A 19,308-nucleotide genomic window follows, 5' to 3' on the forward strand; every position below is an offset into this window, starting at 1 on the left:
TATCTTTCGCCACATTTATATATAGTTGATTTTTCATAATATGTTTTAATTGTTATGATCTGAGAGTTACTTATAAAAACGTTTATTCCTGTTTCGAGGATTTTTGGTAATGAAGACGACATTTTCATATTTTCCAGGAATGTTCGAAAACAAGTTGTAAGCTAAATATTATTTTAAAAAACAAAATCAAAACTAGTATGAAATATTAAATATATACGTTCTTCGGTGTGAGTCGTTTTTTAACAATTTTCTCCTTATAGACGTTTTTATCGCATTAAGCCTATACCCCCTTTCATTTTTCGCGAACACTCCCTTTAAGGATTCAAGGGAACCGATGTGAATCGGGTACACATGGTCACATGAAATTATGCGTATAGTCCCTTTAATTGCTGACTTTTACCTGACTCCACGGGTCCCAGGTCCATTTCCAGCCTTCTCTGATAGCATCACTCCCTCATCAAGGATCTAAAAATGAAAATAACATTTTCTACATTTTGTTGATATTTTTCTATTAACATCCTGTCAATATTTTGATGAAATTTTTCTATTAACATCCTGTCAATATACTCAGTTCGTTTTTTAAAACTTAAGAAAACTTCCAATATTTTAAAACTGTATTTTATTTGGTTGCTTTCATCAAATTTGCAATATTTTATCCGAAGGGGAAATATGAGGGGAAAAGTATGTACAAAACACCGATTATTATGAACATCCTTTTTGCCACACGGGCAGCCGTAGTACATTTCGAGCCAGGTCAACCTTTCCGGTCCCAGTTTGTACTGTGTCTCTCGGACATTGGGTAAATAAAGCAGACAATCAATAGGACTAGCCAGTGCAATAAGGTTGACGCGGGCAGACATTAGGTTAAATTTACTTTTACTGAAGGGTCAGAGGTGCGTGAAAGGAAGGCTAATATTTAAAAGGCACAATTTAGAAATTTATAAAACTTCTCAGTAACAAAATAATATATGTTAAGAATCAGTCTCTTTTGATTAAAAGTTTACCTTTGTCAGAACCTCTTGTGTCTTCCCAATCAGTTGTTTTAGAAGTGCTTCCCCTAAAATTAATTGAAATCAAAATCTCATAAAAAGAATCAAAGATCATGACTTTCCAATAAAGGGAGTGACCGGCTATGTAAGGTAGCTGAACTAAGTTTGCGTCGAATTTGCGCTCAAACTCAGGATTTACGGATCTTTAAAAAGTTTAATTTGTCTCAAATGAATCCTAAAGACGTTTTCCATAACACTGCTTACTCAGTTCAACTACCTTACATAGCCGGTCACTCCCTTTAAGTTAGTTTTAAACCTTCTACAGGCCTTCTATATACAGGGTTACCCACAAAGTATGAGACCTGAGACCTGTTAAATTAAGTCTGCGCCTTGAAAATAATCTTTTTATGGTTTAATAAATGATTAAGCAAAAAAGAAACAAGTTTATAGTTGCAGGGAATCATAAATAGGAGGAAACATATGATGTTATGATGGGACCAGAGCTAAATAACCTACAAACCAAGCCAATTTTTGCTCTTGCATTTATTTTTCTTGGATGTGCATATTAGATTCAGATATTAGTGTGAATGAATCAATATTTAGTCAAGGAAAATATAAATGATCAGATTTTTGTACAATTTGATAAATCTACAAGACCTAGTATTTGAGTAGTGGTGTAGTTAAATTTTAGATTTGCTGTTTTGGTCGTATTAGGTTCCTTCTACCTGTATTTGTATGCAAGGATGTGACCTCTCGCTCTATATTCTCTAGGCTGGTCAGCGCACTCGACCAAACATCAAAGTACTCCTGATGCCAGACAACAATGGATTCCCACAAAAAAATATCAAAAAAAAACATTAAACACATTTTTTATAAGGTACTACCCTAAGACGCTACATATGAAAAATAATGTTTTCTTAATATGTGGTCGAATTTAAAGAATTCGAGCGGCGGTTTAAATTTAAGCCGTGGCTTGAATATGGTAGGTTCCACTTAAAATCGTATCAAATGTTTCAAGATTTAAACCAGCGCTTAATTTAAACTGGGTTTTGGCAGATTTAAACCGCGGCTCAAATTCTTTAAATTCTACTCTGTGCCTTTTAATGGACCGTCCAACTTGAATAATTTTAAATGAAAATGCGCCAATTTAAATAGAAAAATTCACGAAAATTTAATAATTATTTAAAATTACAATTCTAAAAGCTGTTAAAATCAAAAAGCTAAAATTGTCAAGCGAAGCGGCCTAAAAGCAGATATGAATATTTTTCATAAAAATCATGTTTTCTTCCTTGGCGTTGTTGAGCAGGTATTTTCTATTATCTGAAACAATGATATCATTATTTTGGAATAAATCGACGGGGCACTGGGCACGGGCAGCCCATGAATAGTTTTTAGGATCATGGATTGAGATCTGACTCCTTAAACATCTTTGAAAACTAGGATATTAAAGTTTATTACAGAGCGTCCAATATCATATTAGATTACCTCCAATCTTTAACGCCAAAATACGCACATAATACTCGAAAAATCTAGCTTTTTCTGCAAAAAAAAATTCTATTAGCCTTATTAAATTTTTCAAAATGATTTATTCTTCTTAGATTTTCTGATTTTCCCCCCAAACCGTAATTTAGACCCATTGACGCGGTCTAATTTGATATGGGACACCCTGTATGAAGAAGTTTGTTTTTCTACGGTAAGCCACAGAAAATAGGAAGACGACATTAAAGCATTTGATTTTGTTACAAAACAAACATTTTTACTAGTAACTTATCAAATCACTTTTTAAGTTAAATGTTAATGTTCACAATGCCCAATTGTTGTGTCTCATGATGACCCTATTTCTGCAGGGTGGGGGGTACCCCCCACCTTGTAGTTTTTTACACAACTCAAAAAGTATTGGTCTGAGGCTGTTGAAATTTTCTGACTTTTCCTAAATATCCATAGCACTCCCATGAAGTCTAAAAACGGGCTTTATACTAACTGCCTGAGTCCACAGGCACACGCCTGAATGACTACTTTTTTCTGTAACAAACTTAATCTTTGTTTTGACCCACTTTCAGTTATTTGCACAATTTTAATTTTATTTAATTAGATTCATCAGGTTATTTAAAATTTATTCCAAATTTTTTTCAAACTTGAAATGGCATTTCAAAAATGATATTTTATCATTTTTTGGACATTTTTTTTGCAAACATTTTACTTTATAACTGGATTTTGTAAAAAAAATTTGAATTTTTGCAAATTTGCAAAATTTTATGCAGATTGTAAAATTAGAGCACAAGAGCTTTCCAATGATGTATCATTTGTCATATTTGGACATCAAACATGGGATTTAGAGGGGGTGGGGTCAACTTCACCCCCCCCCCCGAGTATCCTGGTTTTCAAGTACCCCTGCAGGGATAGGGTTAATTGGAGTATTTACAGATATTTAGTTAAAAAGTCGTCTTTTTATCCCTTGTAAATGTTATAGAATTGTTGACTGGGCATTAACAAAAGAAAGATTAAATCATTGACGAAACCATTTATGTAAATTTTTCTCTGTTTAAGGTTAGTTTTCAAACATAAATGTTTAAATGTTAAGAAATCAACATCATTGGAGTGCTATCGGACACCCCCTTTCATTGGAGACCCCCAGATTTTCAATAGAGACCCCCAGATTTTCATTGGAGACCCCCAGATTTTCAATAGAGACCCCCAGATTTTCATTGGAGACCCCCAGATTTACATTGGAGACCCCAAATTTTCGTTGGAGACAACCAGATTTACATTGGAGATACCCAGATTCTCATTGGAGACCCCCAGACTTTGATTGGGGACCAATGAAAGGGGTTCTCCAATGGTACTTAAATAATGATGATATTTCTGTCTCTAAAAAGTTGTAAAAACCTTGTTACCTAGAACTAGTTGGTACTCAGCACTTTGCTCAAGCACATCGTAGGCCTGTAGAGGAACCAAACCAAATATACTTGGTTTCTTTAATGGAGATGTTTTTTTCATTTGAAGGGAGGCATGTCCAATTCACAACGGTACCCTTTAAACCTCGGACAACAATAAGGTAGATACCCTCATGTGTATAGCTGAGCCCGTTCTCTCCATAATAATGTTTAAACAGTGGCCGTGTTGTTCACGTACTTTGGGGGACGATAGTTAGGCCGCTAGGTGTCTCACGCAAAATTCTTATCTGATAGATAGATAGTTCTTACGAGAGACATCTAAAGTACGTGAACAACACGACCACTGTTTAAACATTATTATGGAGAGAACGGGCACTGAAGATTGAGTGACGGTATAGTTGAGGTTACAGTGTACACTGTACACTAGTGCTAGTGTACACTCGCGCGGTTTCGCACTTTATTTCCAGCTTTGTAAATAAGAATATCTACACTTGATCAAACAAAGGTTTGACAGGTACCGTTGTAAATCAGACATGCCACTCTATAAATGGAAGGTTACTTAAAATTACGCTTACAGTCCCTTTAAGGGAGATTTTTCTTTACAAATGATGTTTTTTTATTATTTTGTATTCAAGTAAGATGTAGAGTAAAGTTTTGGGTTAGACTATTCATTCATGATGAAGTTTATTTGGTTTAATTTGGTTTAATTTGGTTTAGTTTGATTGTGTTTTGCTTGGTTTGGTTTAGTTTAGTTTGGTTAAGATAGAGTTATTTTGGTTTACTTTGCATTAGCTTGTTTTGATTTGGTTTGGTTAAAATAGAGTTGTTAGTTTAGATTGGTGTGGTTTAATTTGGTTTGGGTTATACAAGGTTATTTGGATTCGGTTTTGTATTTGGTATGGTTTGGGCTTTATTGATTTGTTTTAGTTTGAATTGGTTTGGTTTGATTTCGGTTGCTTTGGTTTGGTTTAGTTTAGTTTGGTTAGGTTTGGATATGGCTGTTTTAATTTTAATTGGTTTGGTTAAGTTTGAATTGTTTGGTCAGGTTAATAAGGCTGTTTTGATTTGGTTTATTTTTGTTTGGTTGTGGATAGATCAGGATTAAGTTTTAATTGGTTTGGCTTGATATGGGTTGGTTTAATTTGGTTTGGTTTTGTATTGTTTGATTTGGTTTGGTCTGGATAGGGCTATATTGATTTTTTTTAGTTTGTTTTGGTTTGGGTTCGTTTGGGTTGATTTGGGTTGCTTTGGTTTGGTTTGGTTTGGTTTGGGTTCCTTAATTGAAACTTCCATAGAGAGATTTTCTGCCATTACATCCAAAACCTGAAATGACCAAATGATTCATGAACACATCCATTAAGTGTCTATATCTATGTAATCTATGTTTTTCTATTTGTTTGTTTGTTTTTCCGAACATAACTCTGGAACCCCTGGACTGTTTTGCCTCAGATTTGATTGGGGCACTCGGGAGACCCACGGGAATGTTTTTAGCCTGGGTTTAAGATTTTAAGTTGAGTGGGTCGACTTTTATAGCGAAAAGTTAGTTTCCAGGTAAAACTTGTCTTTGTGCGGGTAAACGGCGGGAGTAACTACGAACGCTGGGTTCCCAAGCATGTATATATATAAAGTTGTAATCTCTGTTTGTTTGTTTATTTGTTGGGATGTCCGATCATAACTCAGGAAACCCTAAACTGATTTGCCTCAATTTTGATTTGGGAACTCGTTAGAGTAACGGGAATGTTTTTAACTTGGGAATTTTAGTTTTCAGTCAATGCTCGGTTCCCAAGCTAGTTTCTTTCTATATATGTAGGAGTGATCTGTGTTTGTCTGTCTTTGTGTGTGCCCGATCATAACTCATAAACCCCAGGACCAATTTGCCTCAATTTTGATTGCAGAACTTGGTAGAACCACGAAAATGTCAATTTAATTCTAATGTAAATAAATTAGAGTTTCACTTTACAATTTCCACCCTTATTGAAGGGACTGTTAAGGTAAAATAAAAGGGGATATAGGCTGAAGCCTGAAATTTATGAGACCAAATATATTAGTTATATCTGATGTCCCTGTCTCGAGAAATTGATATAAAACTATGTCAAAATTATACAAAAACTTTTATATTTTATCATTTTACCTTGACAGTCCTTTTACTTTGATTCTTTATGCTATTAGAAGCAATATTGTTACAAAGCACACTTTGAGTCCAATTTATTTTTTTCTGAAATTTAAACCCACCTGGGAGAGTTTAACGCACTTCAGAGATCTCTCTGAGATAGTGTGTGCTTCCCTTTCAAGCTGGAGGGTAGCCTCGAGAAGCTGACATGCTTCAGTACTACTACTTCCTGAACATGCATATGCAACAACGAATCTATCAACTATTACCAAATATAGATAAAAAAACCACAGAAGAAACAGTTAATTTTTAACTTAGATATTAGAACAGTTTTAACCTAGTTATTCAAAAGTTTAAACTGAAGATAAACTGTACTACAATCTATCAACTATTACCAAATATAGATAAAGAAATAGCAGTTTGAACCTAGTAATTCAAAAGGTTAAACTGTAGATAAACTGTACTACAATATATCAACTATTACCAAATATAGGTAAAGATAGAGCAGTTTGAACCTAGTAATTCAATAGTTTAAACTGAAGATAAACTGTACTACAATCCATCAACTATTACCAAATATAGATAAAGAAATAGCAGTTTGAACCTAGTAATTCAAAAGGTTAAGCTGTAGATAAACTGTACTACAATCTATCAAATATTGCCAAATATAGTTAAAGATATTACAGTTTGAACCTAGTAATTTAAAAGTTTAAACTGTATATAAACTGTACTACAATATATTAACTATTATCAAATATAGATAAAGATATAGCAGTTTGAACCTAGTAATTCAAAAGTTTAAGCTGTAGATAAACTGTACTACAATCTATCAACTATTACCAAATATAGTTAAAGATAGAGCAGTTTGAACCTAGTAATTCAAAAGTTTAAACTGTATATAAACTGTAGTACAATATATCAACTATTACCAAATATATTTAAAGATATAGCAGTTTGAACCTAGTAATTCAAAAGGTTAAACTGTAGATAAACTGTACTATACAATCTATCAACTATTACCAAATATAGGTAAAGATATAGCAGTTTGAACCTTGTAATTCAATAGTTTAAACTGTAGATAAACTGTACTACAATCTATCAACATATTACCAAATATAGTTAAAGATATAGCAGTTTGAACCTAGTAATTCAAAAGTTTAAACTGTAGATAAACTGTACTACAATATATCAACTATTACCAAATATAGATAAAGATAGAGCAGTTTGAACCTAGTAATTCAATAGTTTAAACTGTAGATAAACTGTACCTATCAACATATTACCAAATATAGTTAAAGATACAGCAGTTTGAACCTAGTAATTCAAAAGTTTAAACTGTAGATAAACTGTACTACAATCCATCAACTATTACAAAATATAGGTAAAGAATCAAAGGAGAAACAGTTAATTTTTAACATAGATATTAGGGCAGTTTGACACTAGTAATTTAAAACTCAAAAGATGTTGTAAAAATTACCTAATGAATCGTTCTTGATGATCATCTCCCTGTTGAATGCAACGAGGCGATGTAGAGAGTCTATCTCAGTCATTATATTAAATCCTGGTCCAAATCATCGTCAAGATTTTAGGGAAAAAAGTAAGACCCACTGTTTTAAAATACTGCTTTTCATAGCATCCTTGTAATTTTTGAAAAAATATAAAATTTTGTGTTGTTAAGAAGTTAAACTTCAGTAAAAATAGATATCTGATGGTGATTACCAATATTCTTACCAAGATCTAGAATAAGAAGATAGATATCTGATGGTGATTACCAATATTCTTACCAAGATCTAGAATAAGAATATATATATCTGATGGTGTTTACCAATATACTTACCAAGATCAAGAATAAGAATATATATATCTGATGGTGTTTACCAATATACTTACAATGATCAAGAATAAGAAGATAGATAGATAGATAGAAGTTAGCAACAAACTTGGTTTATACCAAAACATGTTCAAACATAAAGGACAATTCAAGTTGCATGATCTGAGCCAGTATACTACATGTATTGTTTAAGCATTTAGTTGTACTGTCTAGTCAAGAGTACATAGTGTACAGTCGACCCAGCACGTTTTTTAAAGAAATGTAGTCTGGCAAGATCATGTGAGAAAGCAGCTATTATTTTACCGCACAGAGTCTATCTGGAATTTACCCGTTGAATGTTATAGATAAATCTATTAGTGCAATATAGCATTTTTTACCACTCAAGTAAATTCTGTAGCTAGGGTGTAGTTCAATGTCCACCATGATCTGCTTGTAAAGAAAACCCTCTTGACCATGCGTTGCCTGAAATTTTTCTTTTCATCACAGACATGGAGAGGGTAAAAAGATCAGAGACTTCAACTCTAGCATCGTGTAAATTCTCCAACCAGTCGGAAACCTAAATTAACAGTAAAATTTCACGAGAAGGAGATGATTAGGTCAGGACTGAATTTAATGAATTTGAGCTGAATTAACTGTTAACTGCCGGTAGGTTTGTTAATCGTTTTTTGAAAACGATCTTTAAAAGATTGCTTTTCTGTTTCGTTTTTCGATCATTTTCAAAAACGATCGTATCCTTTTCGGAAAAACTATCGTTTTTAAAAACGACCCACTCTTTTCGAATTTTTAGAAAATGAATAATAATATTAAAAAATAAAAAATTATCGGCGATCGTTTTTATAGGATTGTTTTTAAAAAAAACGATCGTCGTTAACTATCTTTAATAAAAAGGTTATCGTTGACGATCGTCAACGAAGGGAGGAACTTTATGAAAACTGACGTTTTTGAAAAAAAAATGTTATGCAACTTTATCAAATGTCGTCTTAATGAAGGTAAAAGTTGTCGGAAAGTTAAAATTTCTTGATATTTTCATTAAAACTGCAAAATGATAAGTACTGATGCCCTTCATGGGGGGCTTAGCCCCCATAGCACCCCCTGACTGTGCCTCTGTTGCCACTTGAGAAAATACCCTTGGGAAGTTGCCTTTGGGAGAGTATACCTAACATCTATCTTCCTTTGGGAGAGTATACCTAACATCTATCTTCCTTTGGGAGAGTATACCTAACATCTATCTTCCTTTATACCTGATCAATTGAAGCAAGGACTGCCTGATAAAGATATACAGGTCTACTGTCCAGGCTTGAATCTAGCTCATGCAGTAAACCAAGCAGTCCTTCGCCCTCCTAAATACAGCCAGATATGAATGCTTCCAATACAAATGATAGAAATGCAGTTTATAGAAAATAACTGGTTGTTATTTCTGTATTTTTAAACTTGAAAATGCTAAAGCAGACCTAAGCAAAAGGGAGTATATAGTATAGAAACAACATTTTAGCGTTATAGTTGGAGGCCCTTGAGTAGTCACTTTTCAAGAAAATACGTTTTCAGCAGTAATGTTTTTGAGGAATAATATCTACATCAGTTTTAAATAACTTTTCACAAACTAAATGAAGAAACATTCTAAATGCTATCGAGGAAAAAGTGGTTGAGAAATCTTTGTTGTTTTGTGACAAAATTTGGCCTAATATCTAATTTAAAATTTTGAAATCATTTTTCCCATCACCAGAAATTTGTTTAATGTTTTACAGAGGAAAGGTCTCCAATTGGCGCCTTAAACTTTGTGTAGCTCTATAGACATTTTAGACATCAACGCCCGTGTTTCTAGCTTCAGTTAGAACTAATTAAGAAAATCCTTACATGGTTTTAGCATTAGAACGTTAGATAGTTCGATAGTTCAATCAGATTTAGGATTTTTTTTAACATGGTGGAATTTATGGCACTGCAGTAAGCGTAATTTCAAGATGACAATAACCGATTCACTCCTGTATGCCATGTCCATTAGCGCCTGATCCAATCAGGGTTTAGTCGTTTGTTTGTTGTCTATTCTGAACCAATAGAAATAGTTGGCGGTAACATCTATCTTTCTTTCTATCGCGTAATACAATTAGAGATAAATCCTTACATCGGCGCTATCAGTAAATGGAAATATTTACTTCTACTGAAACTATAGTGAAGGGTACAGTTGTAAAATGGGGATTGTTATATTTTCTTGCATGAAAGGTTACTTGAAATTACGCTTACAGACCCTTTAAAAAGATTAAACGTACAAAAATGCCTTCTCTCCCCACCCCCCTCACATCTCCTAGACTAAATTGTGTAAGATCTTGACAAATGTAAGATAGTGACACATACTTTTCTAATCTCTACTTTCATCTCATCCTAATCTACTCCTATACAAGGTACTAATGCAAGGAAAGTTATTTCAGAGGTTTACGCATTTTTTGTACTGTAGTGTACTGTCTTTGGGCGGAAAAATAAACACAAGACGGATGTCACAGCCTGACATGGAATCAATTTTCACAAAAATAATCTATGAAACACTATCATGGGAATTTTCAAAATTATCAAAATTAAATGCTTTTATCCTCCTCGGATACTAGACGAACACTGATTCATCTATTCTTGTTTACAAATACCGCCCATAGAGTACTGGTTTCAATATGTACGCAGAGTATACGCAACCGCAATTAACTTTCCTTGCATTAGTACCTTGCTCCTATATATACTATAGTACACCTTGAGTATATAAATTCAGATTCACAGAAAGGAATTGAGTCTTTGCCACATACTGATTTTCTAATCCCTATATCTTTACAGTATACTTTAGACATTTCAAACGAAGATTTGTTATATCAAAGGTGTACACTATACACCATTAGGTTGCAAAGATATAGGGATTTGAGTTTTTGGCAAAAATATCCCACCCCAGCTCTTCAAGTCGTTGCTCAACATAATCTGATTTGAATAGTGAAGCATTGAAATTGTACCTAGATCTTGACTCTTACAAAGATATTTTAAAATTAGCATAGGCTCCCCCCCCCTCCCCGGGGTAAAATAGGAATATATGCGGCATCATAATAAGTGCTTAACCATTTCTTGCCTATAGTCTTTTGCCTATTGAGCTGGACGATTTTTTATTTTCGAGGGCCAAGATGACGCGCATATTTTTTTTAACTTACTCAATTTGATGCATACTTTTTACAATTTTTTAATACAGTTCTGAAGTTTTGCTTGAGATTAATTTCCACTAAAAAGCCCCCAAGCAAGACCTTTATAAACCCTAACATTTCCCCTAGAAGCCCCTAAGCAAGACCTTTATAAACCCCAACATTTCCCCTAGAAGCCCCTAAGCAAGACCTTTATAAACCCTAACATTTCCCCTAGAAGCCCCTAAGCAAGACCTTTATAAACCCCAATATTTCCCCTAGAAGTCCCTAAGCAAGACCTTTATAAACCTCAATATTTCCCCTAGAAGCCCCTAAGCAAGAACTTTATAAACCCCAATATTTCCCCTAGAAGCCCCTAAACAAGACCTTTATAAACCTCAACATTTCCCCTAGAAGCCCCTTAGCATGACCTTTATAAACCCCAATATTTCCCCTAGAAGTCCCTAAGCAAGAACTTTATAAACCCCAATATTTCCCCTAGAAGCCCCTAAGCAAGAACTTTATAAACCCCAATATTTCCCCTAGAAGCCCCTAAACAAGACCTTTATAAACCCCAATATTTCCCCAAGCCCCTAAGCAAGACCTTTATAAACCTCAATATTTCCCCTAGAAGCCCCTAAACAAGACCTTTATAAACCTCAATATTTCCCCTAGATGCCCCTAAGCAAGACCTTTATAAACCCCAATATTTACCCTAGAAGCTTCTAAACAAGACCTTTATAAACCTCAATATTTCCCCTAGAAGCCCCTAAGGAAGACTTTTATAAACCCTCTCCTGACCAACCTGTAAGGAGTACACTGATGTTTCAAGTAAACTTTTCCGAGCTTTTTCAAGATTTTTAATTCCAACTTTTATATCCTCCACACTGTACAAGAACATAATAAATACATGAATAAATGAAATAAATGAATTAATAAATAAATGAATAAATGAATAAATGAATAAATGAATAAATGAATAAATAGATAAATGAATAAATGAATAAATGAATAAATGAATAAATGAATAAATGAATAAATGAATAAATGAATAAATGAATAAATGAATAAATAAATAAATGAATAAATGAGTAAATGAATAAATGAATAAAGTATCATGTTTCCTATTGAATTGTTGAAGTGTCAGTTTAGAGCAAAGAGATTTGAGATTTCCGATCTTATCCAAATTGTCCTGAAAACAATTACAAGTTTTATTTACATTTGTTTATATATATTTCTGAACTGCCCCCCCCCCTTTACATTTTGATTTGTTATAAAATGATTAAATATCCAGCCTTATATTTTGATTAACTACGATTATCCTAAAAGACAACAATATTTCAAAGGCAATTAATACTTTTATCTAACAGTAAATTTAAACTTTATAATTTAAGTGTATTTAGGGAAATAATCAGTCCTTTAAACTATAAAAAGAAAAGACAAGTTAAGAAGGAACGTTTCTATATTTATGAAAAACGATATGATCGCCTCGTTAACGACTTTGTGCGTTTTTTATAACGATAAACAACCTTAACCTGAATATGCCCTTGTGTAGTATAATTCTTCTGAAGAATTTGTCGCCTTTTTTCAAGAAGATCGTTGAGATCTTTCCAAGCCTTTCCTAGGCTCTCAGCCATGCAGGCATACACCTAAATATTGATAATGTGGCGGAGCTAAAGACGACCTGTGAATGCGCTCTAACCTAGCTAAGAGCCGGATATGCACTTATTAACTGTATCCAGTCACATGCTTCACGCATAATCTTTAGTTAATTATCATGTTGAATAAACGTTTGTTAGTCTTTATTTCTCTTTCTATTAGGACAAGCTCATGAGGGACTGGCCAACATGGTACCCAAAATTCAATATCTGTTTACTATATTATATTATTTTTAAAATCGATTTTGATTTACTCATAGATTTAATTTTATTTAAAGAGACTGTAAACAAAAGAGTGTTGCCGTAAATTTGTCTTAACTGTCCCATGCTTATTTAAGTAACTTGGGGATTTACGTTGCAAAACCAATGAAGGAAATTGTCCGAATTTCATACTTTTTAACAATTTTCAAAAGAGGATAGCACCGCTATTTTTTTAAATCATTACTTAGTTTTGCCCCGACCTACAAATGGCGACACAAACCACAACCGTTTTGTCTTCCTGCGAAAGGTCTGCACTTTTGATGATGCTATAGATTTAAATACTTCAGCAGTCCTTTTATTATACTGATAAATTGCTCAAAGTGAATAAAAACTCATAGTTGGATGACAACATTTTATGTACCAAGTATTAATTAGAATAATATTGCGAGGCCCTTATAATTTTTAGGTTTAATTTATTTTTGAAGTAAGTTAAAAGATATCAAACCAATGAGTAGCATGGTAATATTATATCCGTAGCTAAGAACGTGCATATCATGTTATGTTTAACGAGAATTTGTTTTATATCCGTTAAATTTCAAGATTTTATAAAACAACAACATTAACAGTTTAATTTTAAGTCCTTCCATCAGAAATTGGGCCCCAAAACAATAATTTGAAAATTTTACCAAACCAAATAATTCCCTGTGACCGACTTCAGTATTTATTCAGTTTGTTGATTGCTTACCTCTGCTTTAGGTTGCTGATTAATGATAAGACTGTCTGCTTGTCTGAGAAGATCCTCGACAGGGCTCTGCTTACTCTGTATCTCTGATATCAGTTTGTTCTACACAGAAAAAACAACCAAATAAAAATTCAATTTAATTTTAGCTGGTTTTAGACCTTTCATTTGTACTTGTTGTACTTTTTATAATTTGCGCTATTTCTTATTGAGCTGCATGATGGTAAAGTCTATGTAGCCTCGTAAAATGTTACAGTTAAATGTATCTGCATAAAATGTCTATTTTTAATAAATTTGAAACAAGCAAAGCTCAGAAATGTACGAATACTTCTGTACTCTAAACAAGGCTGCCATTTTGTTTTTGTAAATATTTGGTTTGGGTTTCCTGTTCTAGAATCAGCTGTTGCGCCTCCTGGAAGCTGTTCCCTAGGTAAACTAGACCTGGCTCCATCTCAACAACCTTAAAACAATATCTCTATCTTTTCACAAATCCTGAAGCATAATGAATAGCGAGACAGGGTTGAACTACTGATCTTTAATTAATCTATTTCAACTTAAACCAGTGTAACTACGTTTATTCATTAAATTTGGTCTACAAGAAACCTTTTTATTTTTAACTAGGCATTGCGCAACCAAAATCGGCCATTCAAAATCATTTACAAATTTTGGCGGATTTTTTTGTTCAAATTGGCGCATTTTAAAAGTACAAAAATTAAATCATGTCATCCTGCAAGCTCTCTTTATAATGTACATCACATGCAGTGATATATAAACCAGAGTCAGAAAACTCTGAAATGGGAAGACGACTCTATGGCAATTATTAAGTGTATTTGATGTTGTTGCAAAGCAAATAGTTTTACTTACTTATTGAATCACAAACTAAGCTAAGTGAAATGGGTCTGATCACTCTGCACAAATGTGGTCTACCATACATATTGGAATATGTAAAGTCATGACTTGAGTCTAAAAGTCGTCTTTCCAGTCAAGAGTTGTCTGCTTATAGCTGTACTTTGCTTCTTTGATTCAGATGTTTACCTTATGTCAGGTAAAAGTTTATTTAGTCTAAATAAACAAATTGAGGACAGAGAAGAGGGCCGAGTAGAGATGGGTATTGGTTTATTTTTTGCTTTTTTTTTGTTGCTTTTTTTTGTTGCTTTTTTCGCTTTTTTTCTAAAGGGACTGTTGACATAATTTCTGTTGACTCTCAATTCAATGAGTACTGCATGTCCAATTCACAACGGATTCATTTTAAAGGGAGTAACCGGCTATGTAAGGTAGTTGAACTGGGAATGCAGTGTTGTGGAAAACTTCTTTGGAATTCAATTGAGACATATAACACTTTTTAAAGATCTGTAAATCCTGAGTTTGAGCGCAAATTCGACGTTCAAAACTCCTACTTTGGGGGTGGATACGTTTTCAGAATTAGTTTCTTTAAATTATTAAATAACAACGACATAAAATGTAAAAAAGTTCTACAATAAGCTACAAACGTCATGTAGGAACATGTTGAGAGAATATAAATTAATCTTATCATTGAAAATAAGTAATCTTGTTCAATTATTAGTTTCTATTTTCTCATTATTCTAGTTTCTCGTTATTCACAAAGATTTTCTGCAGATTTTCTAGAATTATTATTGAAAAGACGACATTTGAAGAATTTGAAGAAATCTGCGAATAAATTCAAAGAAAATAAGAAATTCAATACAATAATGAAAACGAAATAATCGATTTTAGCATTGATTTATTGACAAATTTCTTTTGAGAAATATGTTCCTAACCATCTAAATAGATTACTGTATAATTTTTACTTTATTTTTCGTTGTCGTTATTCAATAATTTAAAAAAAACTAATTCTGAAAACGTATCCACCCCCAAAGTAGGAGTTTTGAACATCTAATTTGAGCTCAAACTCAGGATTTACAGATCTTTAAAAAGTTTAATATGTCTCAAATGAATCCGAAAAAAGTTTTCCACAACACTGTATACTCAGTTCTCAAACAATGAGAGAATAGAGAAACCAAATGATTCTGAGTGAAAGTGCCAAAAAGTATGGATCAAGGGATCGGAATTCGGGGTGTCCAAAACAAGGTGTCCAGCTCAGTATGTTCTTTAAAGATAAACTGTAGAAAGGAACTTAAAGCAAGGCCCAGCGTTAGATAGAGGATAGAGGGGCTGTATAACAGGCTAAAGAGGATCATGTAAACATTGAGATAATCAAATGAATCAAGACAAATTTTACTTAGAGTTTAATTAGCTTTAAAGATAGCTTGTGATCTCGTTGAAGAGAAGGAGTCTAGGAGAAGATGTCTATAAAGCACTTAAGCCGTAATAAATACCTTGAGATCAAGTTTCTTCCCCGACTTTAGTAGAGCTAGAACTATTCTTGTTTTACCAGACTGGATTGCTAACGTACTGCAAATAAACTAAATTGTAAACAAGATAATTTAAGTCATGCAATCAAAATATAATTATAACCCAGATTGCTAATATACTGGAATCAAACTAGATTGCTGACAAGATTGCTAACGTAGTGCAAATAAACTAGAATGTTAGCAAGATTTCTAACGTAGTGCAAATAAACTGGAATGTAAGCAAGATTGCTGACGTACTGTAATCAAACTAAATTGTAAACAATTGATAGCGAGCATACTACAATTACAATATAATGATAACCTAGATTGCTAACATACTGGAATCAAACTAGATAGTGAACAAGTTTGCTAACGTAATGCAAATAAACTAGATAATAAACAAGATTGCTACGTAGTGCAAATAAACTAGATAATAAACAAGATTGCTAACGTACTGGAATCAAGCTAAATTGTAAACAAGATAGCGAGCATACTACAATTACAATCTAATGATAAACTAGATTGCTAACATAATGGAATCAAACTAGATAGTGAACAAGTCTGGTAACGTAGTGCAAATAAACAAGATAATAAACAAGATTGCTACGTAGTGCAAATAAACTAGAATGTAAGCAAGATTGCTGACGTACTGGAATCAAGTTAAATTGTAAACAAAATTGATGGCGAACGTACTACAATTACAATATAATGATAACCTAGATTGCTAACATAATGGAATCAAACTAGATAGTGAACAAGCTTGCCAACGTAATGCAAATAGACTAAATTGTAAACAAGATAATTTAATGCAAATAAACTAGATAATAAACAAGATTGCTAACGTAGTGCAAATAAACTGGAATGTAACCAAGATTGCTAACAATTACTGGAATCAAGTTAAATTGTAAACAAGATAGCGAACGTATACAATTACAGTATAATTATGACCTAGATTGCTAAGGTACTGGAATCGAAGTAAATAATTTAAGGTTAACCTTATTGTAGTGGTTGAGAGATTTCTTCCATTAGTTGACCCCTGCCTTCCGGTAGTGTACAGTATCGCATCAACAGTGGGCCCAGCCCTCGCTTGACTAGCAGTCTGCTGTATTGTACCATTTGTTGACCTCTGCCCTCCAGTAGTGTACTGTACCGCGTTCATCGTGGATCCTGCCCTAGCCTGCCCAGCAGTGCCTTGTACCGTACCGTCACAATCTACTAAGGTGCCCCCATCTACAGGGAGAGGGGGCATTTTCTAAATCTAAAAAAATAATTTTATAAATGTAAAATGAAACACTTTAAACAAGGTCAATTTGTGTACAATTTCTTACTGGTTTGACATTAATAACAGTGTACATTGTACACGCTTTAAAGACTTAAACCCCCCCCCGTATTTTTTTTGTTTCAATAACTCAAAAATTATTAGAGCTAGGTAGCTCAAATTTTCTGACTTTTCTAACTAACACATGACCATCACTTAAAGCTAAAAGATAGGTTCTTAAGTATACTGCCTGAGTCCTCAGGAATACTGCATAAATGCCTTATTTTACCTATACCAGACTAAAGCTATATTTAGACCTACTTCCAGTCATTGGATTTCGACATTTTATAGCTCTTTGGAAAGCCTATAACAAAAACAACCAGATTGCATATTTTTGCGCATTTTCAGTTTTTTTTTTAAATACACATTTAGTTTTAAAAAGATTTGCAAATGTTTTGAAGATTTGAATTCGAGGGGTCAAGGGCTTTTCAAGAATGTATAATTCGTTGGAATTTGCGCAATTTTTTTTGCGCATTTTTTCCTTGATTTAACTAGATTTCGCAATAAATATTTGGATTTTTGCAAATTTGCCATTTTTTGCAGATTATTGAAGCAGAGCCCAAGGGCTTTCCAAAAACGAACCAAATGTTTTAGATTTGTTTGTATCACAAAAAGATATGACCCCCCCCCCCAGGAAACCAGTCAGGATAAATAGGGTTAAAGTGGCGAAAGACATGGCGACTTCAGAAAGATTAGGGATTTACAGCAACAAGCAAGAATAATCATAATTGAACAAGTAAAAAATACAAAAATACAAGAGATGACAATTTTCTAGAAGAAAAAAAATGAGCCTTACCAACAATGTTTAATTATATTTTGTACTAATTATTTTCGTGGATTTTCATAAAAAAAATCGAACTTGAATTGAATAATTTTATGTATCAAAATATTTTGTGCTCTCATTTTGAAAAGTATGTGTTTTCTTGTGATTTTTACATTGTAGTTTTTTTATCTAAACAAAAAAGAAAAAAAGAAAAAATCCTGGCAAAAAAAACATAATATAAAACAACTTACAATGTAGTTGCACAAAAAGATAAAAAATATGTTGCTAAAAAAAACTGAGATGCTCCATGACCACATACTTGATCCTTGTTACCTCACAATGCAAATTCAAAAGTTGCAAGTTCTTCACGCAAAAATTGATTCGAATTTGCCGATTAAATGTTTACTAAAAACATTTGCCCTGGAGTTCTGAATTGCTTAAATGTCTATTATAAATATTAATGAGTTACAGAGGTAAAGTCAAAAAAAAGTCTTGAAAAAAAAAAATCAAAGTATTCTGGATCTACGTATCCTACAATTGTCCTCATTAGTTTGCAAAATTGACCAGAGATTTTTTTTGTGGGCAATTGTCGTTTTTTTTAATGTTTCTCAATTTATCTTTTCAGAGATCTGCATGGTATACGCTCATGTGACTGTTAGATTGTTAGTCTTGTCTATATAAACAGGCATGTAGACAAGTGTTTGTCAGCAATCTGCTGCCGTAATATCATGGTTTTCTATCTCCCTGTATCCCCCCCTGGAGTAGGAGTGTCAGCAAAATTTATGTTGACAATCTGCTGCCGTAATATCATGGTTTTCTATCTCTCTGTATCCCCCCCCCTGGAGTTGGTGTCAGCAATGTTTATGTTGACAATCTGCTGCCGTAATATCATGGTTTTCTATCTCTCTGTATCCCCCCCCCTGGAGTTGGATTGTCAGCATATTATGTAGCTGTGTCGGCATGCATGCATGCATATGTGACTTTCTGACTTTATGTCAACCTACCTGTCTGTCTATCTATCTGTCTATCGTATGTCTGTCAGTCTGTCAGCCTGACTTTCTGTCTATCTACCTGTCTATCTGCTTGTCTATCTATCTGTGTGTCTTTCTTTCTGTCTGTCTATATGTCTACATGTCTAACTGTCTATCTGTCTATCTTTCTATCTGTCTATCTTTATATCTGTCTATCTTTATATCTGTCTATCTTGACCTAGATTGCTAACATAATGGAATCAAACTAGATAGTGAACAAGCTTGCTAACGTAATGCAAATAGACTAAATTGTAAACAAGATAATTTAAACCTAGGCCCC

At 33.3% G+C, this 19,308-nt stretch overlaps 1 protein-coding gene across 1 annotated transcript in view; it reads right to left on the reverse strand.

The window, feature by feature from the left end:
• LOC111714111 (coiled-coil domain-containing protein 141) overlaps positions 1 to 17,170 on the reverse strand; it is a 27,688-nt gene extending 10,518 nt beyond the window's left edge. The window contains exons 1-17 of the mRNA XM_023489152.1: positions 16,912 to 17,170; positions 15,902 to 15,977; positions 13,951 to 14,025; positions 13,572 to 13,670; positions 12,503 to 12,616; positions 12,092 to 12,159; positions 11,773 to 11,854; positions 9,066 to 9,164; positions 8,287 to 8,380; positions 7,471 to 7,554; positions 6,116 to 6,222; positions 5,159 to 5,206; positions 3,884 to 3,929; positions 2,278 to 2,309; positions 1,715 to 1,796; positions 1,005 to 1,057; positions 401 to 465 (exon numbers count right to left, since the gene is read on the reverse strand). Coding sequence (XP_023344920.1) covers positions 401 to 465; positions 1,005 to 1,057; positions 1,715 to 1,796; positions 2,278 to 2,309; positions 3,884 to 3,929; positions 5,159 to 5,206; positions 6,116 to 6,222; positions 7,471 to 7,554; positions 8,287 to 8,380; positions 9,066 to 9,164; positions 11,773 to 11,854; positions 12,092 to 12,159; positions 12,503 to 12,616; positions 13,572 to 13,670; positions 13,951 to 14,025; positions 15,902 to 15,977; positions 16,912 to 17,165 — 1,478 coding nt within the window. The 5' untranslated portion in view covers positions 17,166 to 17,170. The remainder of the gene's footprint in view (positions 1 to 400; positions 466 to 1,004; positions 1,058 to 1,714; positions 1,797 to 2,277; positions 2,310 to 3,883; positions 3,930 to 5,158; positions 5,207 to 6,115; positions 6,223 to 7,470; positions 7,555 to 8,286; positions 8,381 to 9,065; positions 9,165 to 11,772; positions 11,855 to 12,091; positions 12,160 to 12,502; positions 12,617 to 13,571; positions 13,671 to 13,950; positions 14,026 to 15,901; positions 15,978 to 16,911) is intronic.
• Positions 17,171 to 19,308: the final 2,138 nt, after the last annotated feature.

The sequence above is a fragment of the Eurytemora carolleeae genome, unplaced genomic scaffold, assembly GCF_000591075.1.
Source record: "Eurytemora carolleeae unplaced genomic scaffold, Eaff_2.0 scaffold1486, whole genome shotgun sequence".
Classification (NCBI taxonomy): domain Eukaryota; kingdom Metazoa; phylum Arthropoda; class Copepoda; order Calanoida; family Temoridae; genus Eurytemora; species Eurytemora carolleeae.